At 42.2% G+C, this 17,687-nt stretch overlaps 1 protein-coding gene across 6 annotated transcripts in view; it reads left to right on the forward strand.

The window, feature by feature from the left end:
- Irf2 (interferon regulatory factor 2) overlaps positions 1-17,687 on the forward strand; it is an 86,724-nt gene that overhangs the window by 55,032 nt on the left and 14,005 nt on the right. For all 6 annotated transcript variants that reach the window (XM_026400603.2, XM_026400601.2, XM_026400602.2 and 3 more), the window contains exon 6: positions 8,527-8,644. In XM_026400603.2, the coding sequence (XP_026256388.1) occupies positions 8,527-8,644 (118 nt within the window). The remainder of the gene's footprint in view (positions 1-8,526; positions 8,645-17,687) is intronic.

A 17,687-nucleotide genomic window follows, 5' to 3' on the forward strand; every position in this document is an offset into this window, starting at 1 on the left:
ATGTTTGAGGATCTTCGTGCATGGATCGTATAGCCCTTGTTAAACAGTGAGGAAAGAGCCAAGTGTCCCAAGCACAGCTGGGGAACAGCTTCTGTGGCTAAGAAAGAGCAGATGGTACAGTCACAGACCCATAGGCCACCTGAGAGACCATCAAGTTCACGGGCTTCCATTTGCAGAGGAAGAAACCGAGGTGCAAAAGTTGACTGGCATATGTCCAAGATTGTGTGGTCATAACTATTCTGATTTGTAATCTAGAAGCACTGTTGAAAAAAAGACCCATACTGTCCAGACAGCATGATGTTTAAAAACAAGCCGGTAGATTGAGATCATCAGAAGAAAAGTGCAATATAATTTATTTCAGATATATAATGAAGCTTGTGGGAGGGTCACATCCCTTGTTATCCATGGAGGATTGACTTTAGGATGCCCGCTTAAAACCCATAGATGCTCAAGTGCCTTATATAAAGTAGTATGGTATTTGCATAGAATCAATGTATATCCTCCATTTCACTTTAAATCATCTCTAGATTACTTATGATACCTAACAAAATATAAAGGCTATGTAAGTAGCTGTCTATTGTCCAGGGGGTAGTGACAAAGTAAAAAAGCTTGTGTGTGTTCAGTGCAGACACAATTGCTTTTTCTAGTATGTTCAGTCTGCAGTTGAATCCATAGATGCAGAACATGTTGATACAAAGTTAGATTTTGAAAAACCTGGAAAAACTTTTCAAGTTTTGGAGAGATTTACCTCTGCAATGAAAAATAAATACTGTAGACATAGTACTTTAGCAGGGGTACTTCCAGTTGCATTCTCGATATTTTTAGTTATTGGCTCATTTATAATGTAGCACAATATTAAGAACTAATTTACTTAAGTTTTTATTGTGGAAATATTTTATGCACATAGAAAGGAGACAAATGAGTAAACTTCACTGCAGAGGCGATCACCCTAATATCAACATTAATCAGCTTCTTGCCAATTTTGTTTCATTAGTATTTTCTAATGACTTCTGACTTTCAACATAAAATCATAGATATTCAACTTATTTTGACTTACAAAAACAATTTCTTATGGTTTAGTTCAATATTTGGAAGCAAATTCCAAACACTATGTTATTTCTTCCACAAATATTTCATTTTGTATATTTAAAAGATAAATGCTCTTTAAAATACCATAGTATCAGTATTTTACATGAAAACATTAATAGTAATTAATTGATATCATCAAATATTCAGCCAGTGTTCAGATTTCCAGTTGACTTAAATATTATTATACCTTTTATTCAATTTGTTTACCTGAATTAAGATCCATATAAGACTCGCATGTGATTTTTTTTATGTCTCAAGTTTTTTTTTAATCTATAGGTGTTTCTTACATCACTTTTTAAAAAAATTATTTTTTCTTGCAATTGTAAAAAACTAGTTGTTAGCCATCTTTCACAACAGTGTGGATTTTTTTAAAGTCTTGCAGTTTGATTATTTTATTAAATGTATTTTTTCCATAAATATGTGATTTTGAAAAATTTGATAGAATCTTAAGTGTGAATGTATCATATTTACTCTTTTCACAGCATCTAGCTTACTGCCTGGCATGGAACAAATAATTAATACATTTTTTGACAACTTAATGGATGTATAAACATTTTTGAATAAATAGATGCATAAATAAATATGTGGTGAAGTGAGGGATTTTATATTAGGATGCAGATTTAATTTCACAACTGCAGGTAGGAGAGAAATAAGAATGGAGTAACATGTTTATTTAACACATTTTGTATAAATCTACCCACTATTTTCCATTGAATGTCAGATGCCAGTGATTATAAGATGTATAAGAAATATATTATTTTACGTATTTCTCGTAAAAATCAGCTTCCAATGAAGCAATGACACACAATTGATTATAAGGCGTCTCTGTTTCAGGGGTGTGGAAATGTGAAGAAATGTGCTTCCTAGAATTGATGACATGAGGTGTTCTCATAAGTAAGGGATCCTTGCATTGACATTACCCTTGCAGTGACTTCCACATGTCCATTAAAATGAGCAAGTTGAGGAGAACATGGCTGTGAGTGGGACTTGGCTTTGTTGGCTCAGGAAGAAAGTGAGAGGTTCCCCTTGGGTGCAGCATGTGAGTCAAGTTCCCCCTCAGCAAAGTGCGTATTATGAAATTCTCTGTAATGAAGATATGGTCAGTCCCTGAAATGTGTCCCTTGGGGGACACCATTCCTTCAGCAGAAGGCAGATGATTCATCAGATATAAGTTCATCATAACTTTTGAATTTAAATCTACTTCTACATGTCTTATAACACAGCAGTGGAAAATGGGTAAGGCCAGTGGGCTGCCCACGGTTTGTGGTTCCTGGCTGCCAAAGTCAGTGAGTTGACTTGGGGTATCTGTAGAAGGTTTTTACAGTTAATTCCCCAGGTGGTCTGGAATGGTGCAGGGAGAGGACCTTATCCTTTCTGAGCTATGAATACATGACTTTATTTTTGTATATTAGAACACCTGAGCTCCAAGTTTATATGTTCTGTGCAAACTTATAACAGGATAAACTAGGTAGCTTTCTTCTAGTCAGAAGTTTGTCAGTGTGTGCCTAGTGTCATGAATACGTGCTGTCGAGGCAAGCTCTCCCCAGTTTTCAAATCCAGTTGAGGCTTTAATTAGCAAACAATGTTTAGGACATGCCAGCCAATTACCTGAAGTTTTTCTGGGTCACTCAGATGATTTATGCTGTCACAGCACCCACTTTGGTCCCCCAAGATTCACAGCCGTATGGTTGGTTTGGAAATGATGCCTCAATCTCCTCCGGTATTCTTTTTGTGAATACATTCTATGTACTTAGTGAACCACATTTTACCTGACCTCAGTCCCACCTGTGTGAAGGTGGCCATCTAAGGAAATTTGAAAGGAAAAACCAATAGTGAATTATGTTAGACTGTATGTCATCAGTACATATATGTGTTTCAAAAATATCATGGTGTAGTGTTCTGTGAGAATTCAGACAAGACAGAGAACATAGGATAAAAGTAGATAAAACTGAGGGTAGACAGTTGGCTTTTTTTAACCCCTCTAAATGGCAATTATTATAACCTCATTTGATCTCCCTGTGATAAATAGGTCATCTCCCTTTTACATATTGAGGAAGTAGAGGCACAGAGAGATTGAGTTATTTTGCCAAGGTTGCACTGCCTTATGGAACTCTGGGACTTGGATTCCAGTCAGTCATCTCCAGGACCTGTGCTCTGTTACTTCATCCAGTGCCTCTCTGTCTCTTGGAATCTGCAGTGAGAACTTTGGGTTGGGTAGGATAAAATGGAAGCATTTCTCAAAACTAGAAGCTTCATGAATGAAGCTCTAGAGATGATAGTTGTTGTTGAGTCTTCCTTGGATGAGTCAGGAAACTGGCTTAAGAGCAGGAATTTTTGTGAGGGAACAGTGGAAAATGAAGATGTACAGGTAGAACAGTTATAAATGAATACTTCCTGCCTTAGAGGGTGGTTTGCAGGTGTAATGTGTGCTTTGAAACTGTGAAATGCTTCCAGATCAAAGTATTAGTGTCATGATGGAAATATAATTGAAAGGGACCTAAAGCCACTGGTGAAGAGTAGGACAGGCTTGTGTGAGTTCTCAACACAGACCCATGGGCAGAACTTGCAAAACACAGCAGATTCCAGTCCACAGAACTTTCCAACAGAACTGATGGCTCTAACAGCTACATGAGCCACATGAGCTCTCAGTCATTCCGGGGCAGGCCAGGTGACCACCTGTTTTAGCTGTTGCTACAATAGTCCCTTCACAAGTTGGAAGAGGTCTTTCAGTTTTTAAACTTAATCAGATGAAAACACAAGAAACCCACTTGAAAAGCACACAAAATCCTACCTTGGGTGAAACAGGTATCAATCAGGCTTATCCCGCCTACTCTGATTGCTTCCTTCCTCTATAGGTGGCTTTTAAGGGGACTACTTTGAGCAAGTATGGGTGATTTTTGTGACATCAAGTACAGTTGAAATCCTTAGAGCAGATTTTTGGAGCATGATAGAGTTGGTATTTATGGGTTTTTTTTGTTTGTTTTTTGTTTTTTGTTTTGGTTGTGGGGATTGAACCCAAGGCCTTGTGCATGCAAGGCAGGCACTCTATCACTCTACCAACTGAGCTATATCCCCAGCCCTTTAGAGTTGGTATATAAGGCAGGTTTTTCTTGGGGTGATCAGAAGGGATGGTGGGGAGGAGAGACCATCATAGCAAATGCAGACAAAGATGGCAGCCACGAGAATGGAGCAGAGGATGGAAGGAGGTTCAGAAGATAAAAACAGGAGTAATTAAAGAGGAGGCCCAGAGAAAGGAGGCTGGGAATGGTGCTCATTATGGAAAAGAGGGCAGGTTTAATTTTGAGTGCCAGAGAGCCCTGTAAAGCAAATGTTCTTCAGCAGATTGGGTCACAGGCATAGAACTCTGGTACGTGTTAAGGGATGTAAGTGGATGGTCATTTGCTCCAGAATGACATTAGACAGATGCCTTCTCCAAGACAGCCACTCTGTGAGATGCAGACAGACCCCAGGAAGAAGGGAGAGAGAGGAAGAGAAGTCAAAAGGGAAGCTGCAGTGAAATAAAGGGAGAGAGTGTAGATGACCTCGTTCTAGAAAGGGAACGTATTTCTGGGACTAGGCAAGAGGCTGCAGGCTGTTTTGTACTAGAGCTATTCTTTATGGACTGTGGCTGCTGTGACACGATGTGTGCACCCTTCTAGGTCCAATTCCCTGGCCCACTCTGTGGAGCTCAGCTGCCAGCCTGAAATTTTTGTTACCTGATAGATCTAGAGATACCCTTCTATTTGATGTCCTTAAATTGTTTTAAAGGAGACTAGTTTTGCATGGATGAATTAGGGCATTTTGGGATATGGAACGGTGGAAAGTCACTTATGGCTGTTACTTGAGGGGAAGAGAGGTAACGAAAAGGAACTTTTGACATGGGTGAGACAGAATGGCCTTGGAGCAGAGAGATTCGAACCTTGGCCCAGTAGAGGCCCTCAACTCCTCTAACTTAGGATCACCCCAAGTCCATCCAGCAAGCCTAACTTGAGACCAGCCAAATGTGGATTATTTACAGGTCTAAAGATAGCTGCTCCTACCTTTAAACTCTCTGTTGCTAGTTTGTTTTTGCTTAAAATCTCTTAAACTGTAGACCAAACCTTAGGTTCTGTAATTCTAGAAAATATTCTTAAACCTAAATATTTAGCAGAGTTAATGCATGAACTTTTATGGTTTTCTTTGGAGCAAGGCAAGAGGATCAGAAACCAAGAATGCTATAGGCTACTTGATTTACAGGAGAGTCTTTATCTAATATGAAAAAGAGAACTGAGAGGAATCTGTTCATATGAGCCATGCTAGGTGATGGTGCAGTGTGAGGCCTGGTTGAGTCTGGTCAGGAGTGAGGCATCAGAAAGGACCTGCTAGACCTGCACTATGTCTGGGCACATAGTACATAAAGAACTTTCCGCTTCTTTTCTCAGCTTGAATCCTTGAGTTATTTAATATATTGTAGGTTTAGATGTACTTACTTCTAATCATTTGATCATTTTGACTGAGTTTAGTGAAGACCCTTTTTCCATGGGCCTATTGTTCTGGGTGGAGTCCTTTCCATTTTACTGTACAGCTTACCATCTCGTCCTTCCACAGTGACAGTACTAATGAGATGGTTCCCATTGAAGACTGAAATTGTTAGGATTTTTTTGGGGGGGCGGGGGATGGGAGATGGAGGTGGGAGGAGTAAAACAAAATTCAAAGTAGTTTCTCAGTCTCCATTGGTAAAATGTATTGCTCCATTGCAGAACAGGTAGGGATGGTGGTGTAAAACAAGGTCCAGATAATTCTCTCAGTCTCCATTGGAATGAGTCTAGGATACAGGGGTTTATTAAGACAGAAAGATCCTGGGATTGAACCATTGTGCATGAAAGACTGAATTCAGTTTCTGTATCTCCTCAGATTAAAAGGAGTGTGATCTTGCAGAGTTAATTTAGTCTCTGAGTAATGATTTTCTCAAGTGGAAAGTGAAAAAAGTATCACTTGCCACTAAGTAAACTGTAGATCATATGAAGCACAGAGATCTTTGATTGAGAAGTCCGAATAATTTAGGCTTGTGAATATATGCAAGTCTGACTGCCTTGTTACTTTGGTAAGAAATTTAGAAACAGAATGAGTTTAAAAAAACCCAAAATAACAAAAGAAACTTCTAAAAAAAAAAAAAAGCAGTTATTTGCACAATTCCCTCTGATCCCTACACTGAGTTCCTTTGGAGGCAACTGAGGAGATGGAAGTGGAATAATGAAATGGGAGGGATGATTGGGGAGGGAGAGACTCAAAGGGGACCATAGAGGATGCCATTAAGAAAGGAAAGTCTGGGGTTGTGGCTCAGTGGTAGAGTGCTACCACACGTGAGGCCCTGGGTTTGATCCTCCGCACCACATAAAAATAAATAAATAAAATAAAGGTATTGTGTCCATCTGCAACTAATTTTTTTTTTTTTAAGAAAAAGGAAGGTACTATTGGAATGAAGGGAATGAAACAGTGTCCAGTTTAGTTCAGTCTGTCAAGGGGGTATAGTACAGAGCTCCCTATTAGGTATAAGAGTTGGGGTCTAGGGAAAGAGAAGTGGGAGAGGGCCACTGGGTTTGGGAGAATCAAGATTCATCAGTAACCTTTGATTGTGGTGAGGGATTTACTTAATAGTAAGTACCGCATACTTATTTGTCTCATTTAATCCTCACACCAGCCCTGTGACATGGATCTTGTTTCCATGGATTTCAGTTTACAACTGTCTGAGTGCCCTAAGAAAAGCTTAACGGGGTTAAATAAAGTCCTGCAACCAGTGAAAAACGGAGGAGCCTGTCTTTGGCCCCTGGTTTGTCTGATTCCAAAACCCATGACCTTACCAGCCTCTGGGAGCTGGATTCTGCACATGGGGTGGAAGTGAGACCATAGGTACCTACTGACAGGGAGCGTGGGAGGAGACAGTTAGGAAAGGCAGACATTAATTCAGTGGTTTGGCTTTAGGAAGGAGGGGAAAAAAAAATGGTGACTCAGGTCACAGAAAGTGAAGTATTTTCCCAGGAATGTTAGGCTTCTTATTTGAAACTTATAAAAGAGATGTTGGAGGAAACAGGGAAGGAAAAAAAAAATCTGCCCAGGAGTGCTGTTCTGGGTTCTTCCTTTATTTATGTTTGACCTTTAGTATGTCTGGTAAGCCATGCAGCGTATGATTTATTTTTCTTTCTCTCTTCCTCTCTTCTCTCTCTTTTTTCCTCTTCTTTTCTTTTAATTTTAACCCAGCTGCACAGTGCAATAATTCCTTAACATTGGATCATGGGATCATGAAGAAGGAGACTATCTCCCTTCCTATGTGATTGCTCTAAGATTTTGGGAGGAGGTTAGCATTGATTCCAAGTAGGACATAAGTAGACCATAATGGTAATGATAAGAACACCCAGCATGCCTTAGGCTGTGACTGCTCTTGACCTTCCAAAGCACAGTTCTATCTCTACCTCTGTGGTCCTCTGTGGTCCTCTGTGCCCAGTCTTGTGCTCCTTCCTCTGCTACCCTCTTCTTCCATTTTGGATTCCTCAGGAATCATCCCGTGTGGCTTTTGTCTGATTTTTATTGTTATCATCAAAGCAAATGCAATCTTACCTTGAGGAAATACTCTCATCAAACCACTTACCTCAGGACTGGCTTTCTTGGAGTTGGTCAGTACTCTCAGGGAGTGGAGGGCTTGAATGCACTTGAAGAAAGTTGAAATTCAGAAAGTATGATAAGCAAAAGAATTTGTTCTTATTTCATTAATATGCATGTGTTGGATGGGATACTCAGGCACTCAAAGAACATTTATGTGAAACCATGCGTATGAGGTTGCCTAACTGGACTTGGGCCAAAGAAACAGAGGCTTCTGATGTGACTGTAGCACAAATTGCCAGCCACCACCCAGTATGGGATGCTCACGTAGCTGCAGTCCATCGCTAACCATGTCCAAGGAGAATTCACCCACAGGTTGTGCTGGGTCCCTGTTCTTGCGCCAATTGTTGAGGTAGAGCCTTTCCTAAGAAATTATTATAAAAGTGGTGGGTTGACTCCTCTCTAAAAGAGAAAGCCAAGGATTTGCCTCTTTGAAGCCCACCCTGCCAAGGAGGAGGACTTGGAATCTCTGTCCTGCGGTACTTCACACGGACAGTTCTGCATCTCTACTGAAGCCCAGAGCCATTTGTCCACCGCTGTAAGCATTTCCTAAAGGCAAACCAGATGTGCTGGTACCATTTCCTTGAAGGAAAATGAAAGAAACCAAATACCCAGCAGCATGCCGTGTGCAGAAACAATCTGCTTTAACTCAAGGTTAATTGAAAGAAGTAGGGGATGCATACGGTAGATGAACACAAATGATTCTAGCATTAAAGAACTTAGACAGAGGGTAGAGTTTAAGCTAAAAAAAGGGAGGGGGAAGGAAGTGTTCTCAATTCTTTTTTCTTTTCTTCTTCCTAGCAAGAACCAGTTGAGTCATCTTTGGGGCTTAGTAATGGAGTAAGTGATCTTTCTCCTGAGCTCGCGGTCCTGACTTCAGCTATAAAAAATGAAGTGGATAGTACGGTGAACATCATAGGTAAACCGTTTTGACATCTTATTTTTTATACGCACAAGCAGCCCTCTGAGGTCTAAAATTTGTAAACCAGTGATCTTGAAATAACATCATCAGTAGGAGGAGGTCTTGGAACCATCTCAAAATCCAACTTCCATTCCCCAGATTTCAGGGCTGAAAAGCAAAGGCCTTTAAGGATGAAATAAAGGAACCCAGATGGGTCTGCCTCAGAAAAGAAGGCCCTGAGCGACTTCTAGGAAAATGCTTCTTCTCCCGTGGCTGATGGTGACTGGTTCTTACTCTTTCACTATTTAGTCACATGGATGAGTCTGATTTTTTTTTTTTAATTTGGGAAACAAGGAGGGGGAAGATGGCCCTTGCACCTACTCTCAGCAGCTGCTCCTTGGCTCGCTTGCCTCCAAGGTGGTGCTCATTTTACAGGTGAAGAAACTGAGGCACAGAGACCTGTTGTCAAAGATGCACAGTGTGATTTTGTAGGTACTTCGGAGCACACACCAGACTCCGTACTCTGAGCAGGAAGTGGATGGGGGAACAAGGCAGGTCCAATTCCTGTTTTCATGGAGGGACATAAATAGTAAGCAAATAAACCCACAGGTAGCTACTGCATTCCCATTTGTAGTATATACCTCATAGGAAGAGAACAAAGAGATGGGAGAGGATAGCCTTGAGTCAGATTTAGATTGGGAGGTCCCAGGAGTGATGTTTCCCTGCAGACTGGTGTGAAGAACAGCATGGGACCTGGGGCAGGCACGATGCCCTCAGAGTCTGGGGGCACAGAAAGAAGCAAGTGTGACATAGTGTAGGGAGCACAGTGAGGTCCCCTCAGAGGGCGGCGGGAGGTGTCAAGGGGGCCTTTGCATGCTTCAGGGAAGGAGGTTGGGGTTTATCCCAAATTTGCTGGAGAATGTTTTCTAAAACTTCTTTTTTTTTTTTTCTTTTTTAATTTGAAGTATGACCCAGACCGCGAAGTGCCCAGGTGTTTTATATACTCACATAATGGAAACACCCTCCCTTGGAACTCATCTTAGCAGTGTCTGGGATGCTATGGTGAATGGGTGGTGGGGACCTCATGCAAGAGTAGAGGCCAGCAGTCAATGTAACTTTTTCCTAGAATTCGGAGCTGGGGCTTTGTGGCCCTCCGGTACCTTTTGGTCCATTTAACTTTGTTCCAACAGGGCTCCTGATGTTTAATAAGAACTAGAGAGATCAAACACAGCTTTAAAAGCCAACTTCCTGCCTGGGCACCTTCATTTCTAGATCCTCAGTTTGACAGTGACAGGAGGCCACACAGGGTATAAATAATATCTCCTTGTTCCCCTTGGTTTTGGGGTTTGGGGAGTAGACTTGCATATGCAGAGACTGCCTTAAGCATTGAGGTCTCTGAGAGATGCAGTGTGAGGCAAACAGAACGCCTGGCCTAACGTGGGTGATGGTCAGAGTCTCATTTGGATCTTCTTCCTGCCCAGGAGAATGTAAGCCACCCTAAAACTTAAAGTCTCAAATGACTAGTGAATAACGAAACACAGATATTTAGAAATATATTTATAAGAGTGAAGCCCCTGATAGATCTAGTCTACATGGGTGGGCCCTGGAACTAGACAGCAAAAAGATGGCTCTGGTGGTTTATTTAAGGGGCTACATCAAAGGCAGGGGGTACATCATGGGAGGAGTCTTGCTTCATGATGTCTTACCGTCAGCAGGTTGATTGACATCTTGTCAGGTCAAACCCATCTCAGGTGCTGTGTGGGACATGGCAGAGCTTGAGGGGGAAGTTCACCTGCATCAGACGATCAGTCCCTGTGGGGGTCCAACGGGATGTTCCCAGTGTCAGACTTATACCCTCGCCAGGCTACCAGGTGCAACATAGTCCACACACAGCTCATGACACTGGCCTTTCCCCCAGTGCCAGCACCCAGACTTGACACTGGGATGGAGGCAGTAAGTCCCACTGTAGGGTTTGAGCCCAGAGGGATCCTGGAGACTAAACATATTTCTCACTTCCCAGGGAGGAAGCTCAGGCCTCGTGAGTAAAGCCACTTGCCCACCAGAAGCCCAACTTTCCCCCCTGCTGGACCCCTTCATTTGATGACCCACCCTTTACCTCCCTCTGCCCCTGTGGCTGTGTCTCCCCACCCCCTGGTTCTGCACTGCTGGCCTTTCTCAGCAAGATTCCCTGAAAGGTGCATGCTGCCCCTTGAGCCCTTTAGAAACAGGAAGATGTTTGCCCAACTCCAGGCACATTTTCTTAATATTCAGCTTATTTTGAGTGAAATGGTTGGTGTTTGGGGAAGTTTCCTTTATTTATGAGGTGAGGTCAGCCTCAGATGATATGCCAAAACAAAGCCAGAGTTGTATCAGGGTTTTCTTTACTTTTTTAAAACATTACTATTCCATTTATTTTTAGTTGACAGATAATACTTGCATGTATTTATGGGATACAGGATAATGTTTTGATTTATACATGTATTGTAGAAAGATTCATTAAAGCTAATTAACACTTCAACCACTTATTCTCTCTCTTTTTTTTTTGAGGTTTAAAAATGTTTTCAAAAATCTATTCTTGTAGACATTTTGAAATATACATAACATTATTATTATTTTTTATTTCTTTTTAGATATGCATGACAGCAGAGTGTATTTGGACATATTATACATACATGGAGTATAACTTATTCTAATTAGGATTCCATTCTTGTGGTTGTACAGAACATTATTATTAACTGTGGTCACTATGCAGTACATTTGGACACTAAAGCTTATTCCTCCAGTGCACATGGGACCCTGTATTCTGAGATCAAACATCTTCCCTTTCCTTCTCCTCCCCACCCTAGCCTCCATTCTCCTGTAACCACCTGTCTTCTCTCTGTTCCTATGCGATTGACTTTTTTAGATTCCACATATAAGTGAAATTACGCAGTATTTGTCTGGCTTATTTCTCTTGGCATTAATGTCCTCCAGATCCACTTTTTAAAAATCATTTTGTTTGAGTGTTCAGGGTGTAAGTTCTCTGTGGGTTGTTTTCTCTTTTTCTCTTGTGTGATGGGTGGGCCTGGGGCTGTTGTGAGGGGAAAGGGGCTGTACTCTCTCCTGGTACCAAGATAGTGGCCAGCTCTGGTTAGAGACTCACCTACTGGATTAAGTGACTTCCTGGTGTTAATAACAAGTTCATAATAACGAGCAGCAAAATGAGTTTGAGGATATTTTTCTCATTAATTGATGGCCCTTAGGAAGGTATGTAATTATATGTAAGTTGATTCATGAAGTATTTAAAGAGAAGGGTAATTTGCAGTCGTTGCTCACTGTGGTACCATCTCAGACAATGAGCACTTAACAGTGCTCTTTCCCCACAGCCTCCCATGTGATTATTAATGAGCCATCTTTGGCATCGTGATTTGTTGTGAGAGAGGAGGAACACGGGGATTTGCATCCCAAGGCCACTCTGGCATTTGAGATATTGTTGCTCTGTCTCTCTTTACCTTGCAAAATGCTCTATATAAAAATGACAGTTTCTTGCTTTCAGGTCCTGGGTTTCTGAACCCAGACATCATTTCAGTTTTCTGTTCAGGCCCCTAGGTGAAAGCTATAAGGTGTTTTCATCCTACTTTATTGAATTACATTTATAAGATTAAAATCAGAAGCTGAAATGAGTACTTAATATGATAGTATGTATGTTGTCTCAGAGCTCTTTAGGAAAATGGATTGAAAATCAATAACTGAATCCAGTGGAAGACCAGCCACTAGTACATTCTTCTTTTCTTTTTTTAAATACATATTTTTTAGTTGTTGATGAACCTTTATTTTATTCATTTATTTATATGTGGTGCTGAGGATCAAACCCAGTGTCTCACACATATTAGGTAAGCGCTCTACCACTGAGCCACAACCCCAGCCCGACTAGTACATTCTTATTCTGGACAGACTTGGCTGTTTTCCTTTCTGTGTGAATAACTGTGTAAAATGGGAAAGGTACTGTTGCCCTGACAAATGAACTCTTGCTTCATTGCTGCAATGTTTTGCTTTTATTCTTGCCACAATGCACCACAGAAACACACACCCAGGAATTGTCAGAGGGCTGTATCCTGGTCTTGCCACTCTCTCCATAACAGCTGGATGTATTTTCAGAATTATCCACCTGTGCGTACCAGAGAGGAGTGTGATGTCTCCATACTGAAACTAGTCTCCAAAGGTCCCTTCACTACTGTCTTATTAAGTGCCCAAGCTTAGCACCCAAAAGACCTATCCCCGATTTCCCTTTAAGAGGAGGGAAGAAAAAAAGAAAACTCCTTATTTTTTATTTTTAAATTTCTTTAGCATTGAATTTTGTTGTTTGTGTGTGTTGACTTCTGATTTAGGAAATGGAAGAAGCCAGCAACATGTGGAATTGTTCTGACAGTGCGTGCTGGCCTCTTGCCAAGGTTAGCAGTGCTTTTGCTGAGCTGTATGGAAATGCTCTCCAGGCCAGCCTAAGAAGTTTGCAGGTGCAGAGGACATTCCGTCTGACTTGCCTGGGCAGTACTTTACAGTCCCATTGTGTTGCTTGATAAAAGGCGACCCCACCCTTCCATAAAGCAAAGATCACTGGAAACAAAAGATGCTATTCATCACTCTGAAGTTCATAAAGCAAAACCAGAGTAACTAGACATAACAGCAATTAGGAAGTAATGTATTTTGAATTTTGTCTTAATTTTGGATGCCCAGAGTGCAGCTTTGAGTGCACACTCCTGGCAGTTGCTTTCAATTTGACTAACTTTATCTAAAGCAAAGTTTAAGTAGCTTTTTTAGCCCAACCTAGAAACCCAGCTGTCAATAGAGGGGGGCAGAAGGAGGGGAGAACAGATTCACAATGTCGAGACCCACTTTGGTGTCCCCTATGAAGGCCTCCCAGTTAGAACTCCAGGGTGGCAGCCTCCGGCACCAGAATTATGTGATTTTTGAGGATGACCAAAGGTGCTAATGAGACCCAGCGTCAAGGTGTGATTCCATTTTTTCCATTTCTATTGTCTCCTGTTGTTGTTCCTGGTGCTTAAGGTGTGAAATTGCATCTATAGAATAGGAAGTAGCTTTGGGGTGGTTCTTTAGAAGGAGGACACCCCTTTTAAGAGATCATCCGTGCTTGTTTTCACAGGGTTAGCAGCTGTGCCCTGGGACTTCCCCTGGGAGGGCCGAGCTATTAGGGATAGGGGCCAGAGACAGAGCATCCACTTTTATCAGGACCCATGGAAAACTCTTGGCCATATGAAGCTGCATGTGAAGAGTGAATCAAGACCCCAGTACCCTCCGACACACAGGGGACAGCATATTTCTTCTTCCATGGCAGAATGGGCCTGGGACAGCCTGGCACACGGATAGGACAGTCTCTGTGTGCTAACTGGGAGCCCTGCTGCTGGGGTTTGGCAGCTGTTTTTTCAACCTTATGAAGTTTTAATTTATCAAGGAACCTGTTGTCTTTTCTTGAGGCTTTATTTAAAAAAAAAAAAACTTTTTATTTTTTGGAAATAGTTGGAAACAATACCTTTATTTTATTTATTTATTTTTGTGTGGTGCTGAGGATCGAACTCAAGGCTTCCATGTGCTAGACAAGTGCCTCTACCGCTGAGCCACAATCCCAAGCCGAGGCTTGATGTTTTTTCTCCTTCCCCCTATTCCTTGCTGTCTCCACGTTATTGATAATTCATGAGTCTTTCCTTCTTGTGTTTCTCAAATCCACCTCCTTTCAGTTCTGACGGTTGCTAGTTGTACTGTGGCTCTCACCTGGGCTTCGTTTGCTCTCTCCCTTTCATTCCTTAAACAGAGTGATTTGTTTCAAATGCCAGTAGTACCCTGTCACCACTGCCCCCAAGGCAAAGGCCCAAGATCTCCCCAAGGCTGGCATCACCTGGTCTCTGCCCGTGATTTTTATGCCTATTTTTAAACTTGAATTATTCTAAACAGTGCAACCCACATGTGGCCATTAGGGAAAACGAGGTTGGTGGTGGCTTTCATTAGTGTGGAGCAGCCACTAAGGCTCTGGCAATTCTGTTGCTAAGTGAAGCTGCCACCTGAACATGTCTCATACTCAAATTTTTGCTCCCAAATCATTGACCCCTGAGACACTGATTCACTCTCTGCTGGTTTTTTTTGTTTGTTTGTTTGTTTTGATTTTGGTACCAGGGATTGAATTCAGAGGCACTCGACCACTGAGCCACATCCTCAGCCCTAGTTTGTATTTTAACATAGAGACAGGGTCTCCCGGATTTGCTTAGTGCCTTGCTGTTGCTGAGGCTGGCTTTGAACTTGTGATTCTCCTTCCTCAGCCTCCCGAGCTGCTGGGATTACGGGCATGCACCACCACGCCCAGCTTCTGCTGAGTTTTTTACTGGGAAGCAGTGTTTGGCCCCTATTGTATAGTAGCAAGTGATGTGTTTTCTCACATGGTGAAGCTTCCCGCCCCACCAGTCACAGGAGTCACAGGTGCCTGTGCCTGTCCCTGCCCATTGAGGTGGGGATAGCAGGCAGCCCAGGCAGCCCGGGCAGCAAACCCACACAAGGATTGACCTCTGTGTCTAAAGTTGCTAACCCTCGTCTCTCCCACCATTGCTCTTCAACCAGTAGTGGTTATGTTTTACAAAATATAGATCATGGCTGTATTTTATAAAGACAAGAGCACTAGATTAGAAGTTAAAGGACTTGGTTGCTCGTGCTACTTCTGAGATCTTGGGCAAATGCCCTAACCTCTCTGACACCCAATTTACATATAAATTGATAATAACACACTTGTTATTATTTTTAAAATTGAAATAAAGATATATAAACAGAAATTTAAATATATATTTAAACAGAAATAATAATATTGATCCTGTCTACCTTACAGAGATTTAGTGAGGAAGAAAGGAGACATGGATGAATCATTCTCTGGGTAGAAGGTGGTAAATATGATTATGATATTATCAAAATCAAATTAAAGTGTGTTTGAGTAGGAAAAGTAGCCTCCATAAGCTGGTATTAATGGTTCCAACGCTCACATTCTCGTGTAAGGTCCAGGAGAAATTTCACCCTGTGGTTGATGCTGATGGTCTGATTTCATAAGCTTTGTTGGCCAGTTTAATTCTCGACTCTGTGGCCACCTGGGTGACCTTGGCAATTTACCTGGCCTCCAGTTTCAGCTTTTTCAAATGTAAAACGATAGGACAAACCCACCTCCAAGGGCCTTTCTGTTTTTAATAGTCTCAGTTTTTAAGCCTGGGAGTGAGCTGCTTTCTCAGGTGGAGCCCTACACTAAGTCAACAATTGTTAATAAAGTAAGAATGACCTTTCAAGCTATCAAACCGGTTCATCAGTAACCAGCCATGAATAATGTTGTTGTAATTCTCAGCAACTAGATTGAGATAAAATTACCCTCCTGTGGCTGAATTTGCATGATATGCTGATCTGAGGAAGCTGGAGGGGTTTGGTGGATTTCTAGCTCCTCCAGCCATTAGAGAACTGTTGAAAAGAAATGTCACTGGTGGTTAGGGGCTCAAAGATTCATTAAGGTGAAACTGCAAGTTTTTCCCCTCAGAGGGGCTTAGAAAGCTGGAGAGGAGCTCAGGCTGAACTTCATTAATGCTTTGAGACTGTGTCACAGAGGAATAGAAACTTGGGGGTCAGGTTAAGCTGACCTTGAATCCTGGTTCTGCCACTTCCTGGCTGTCTGACCTCTAATTAGGTATTTAGTTCTCATGCTGTTATTTCATTATGTCTAAAATGAGGATCATGACTGTTCCTTACCTGTAGGACTGAGAGATGGGGAGGGGGGGACAGATAGGCAGGAGAGGCTAAGGCATGAGCTCAGGAAGCTAGGTTTCCTGTTCATATTTCCAGTCAGGTCACTGACCAGTGCCCAGAGGACGGCCACAGAGAGAGACAGATTAGTGATGGCAGTGAAGCGCATCTAGAGAGAATCTCAAATGTTTTGATTTCCCTGCTTGTCCCAGGGGCTTTGTCTCAAGCTGGAAATTTCCTGAAGTGCCCTCAGTGAGGTTGGGATGGAGAGGAGTGCTCATCCCTTACTGAGGCATGCAGCAGTGAATTCCCACGGGGGAAGCGTGGCCTCGGAGATAATGTACTTATAAAAACGGGCTTTCTAGATCTTGGCCCAGAAAACCAAAGCTTACTACTATTCTGTCCTAGTCACCAGCATTCGGGATATTCTTAAAATTTGAGTACAGGCACTGATCTGCTTTTTTCATCTGAGATCATATATGTTAAGTGAAATACAGTGCCCCTGATTCCTTTTGGGGGTACAGTTCTTAATGTTTTGACAGATACACTCAGTTGTGTGACCACCATACTCCAGTCAGAACATTTTTGTCACCCCCAAACATGTTCTCCCCCAGCCCCCCCACAGCAGCATAGCCTGCTAGGTCTTCATTGCTGCATTTAGGTTTAAAAGAGTCCATTGGCTGTGAATCTTGGAACGTTCTAGAAAGCACTGATTGTCACAGTCCACATTTGCAAGTTGTGAATTTCTGCACGATCCCATCTCCAGCCTGTGAGCCTCAACCTTCCATTCATGTGTTTTTGGGGCGGAGATTTGTCGCTCCTCCCTGGTGCCACCTGTAAGCATGTGTCCTGACAGGATGCAAAAGTTCTAATGCTGGTTCTCAGCTCTCAGGAGCCATGATTGGGTTGAAGAGATATGGTATATACAGCTTAAAAGTTAAGTGAAAATTTACAGAATTAACAAGAAATATGAAACAGAAAGTCAAGGAATGCCACAAGGTCCTGTCATGGTGTGGTTTGGGCTGAGTTCCAAGGACGGGGAGTGAGAGGTGTGCAGAGCAGACACAGGTCTGTAGGTGCCGCAGTGATCAAGAAGGCTCCAGAAAATGGGCATTCTGGATAACTCCTGCCACAGTCTGGCTGGGCTCAAATCACGAGCCACTGAAGCAGGAACAAACTTTATTTCTGAACTCCACCAGCACACTCCACACACGCTCCCCAGGAACTCTCCCAAACGCCACCCACACCGCTCCTCCAGGAACTACCAACCGGAAATCCCTCCTCCGGCACTTCCCCAACCAATGTG

This window comes from Urocitellus parryii, chromosome 14 (genome assembly GCF_045843805.1).
Source record: "Urocitellus parryii isolate mUroPar1 chromosome 14, mUroPar1.hap1, whole genome shotgun sequence".
Classification (NCBI taxonomy): domain Eukaryota; kingdom Metazoa; phylum Chordata; class Mammalia; order Rodentia; family Sciuridae; genus Urocitellus; species Urocitellus parryii.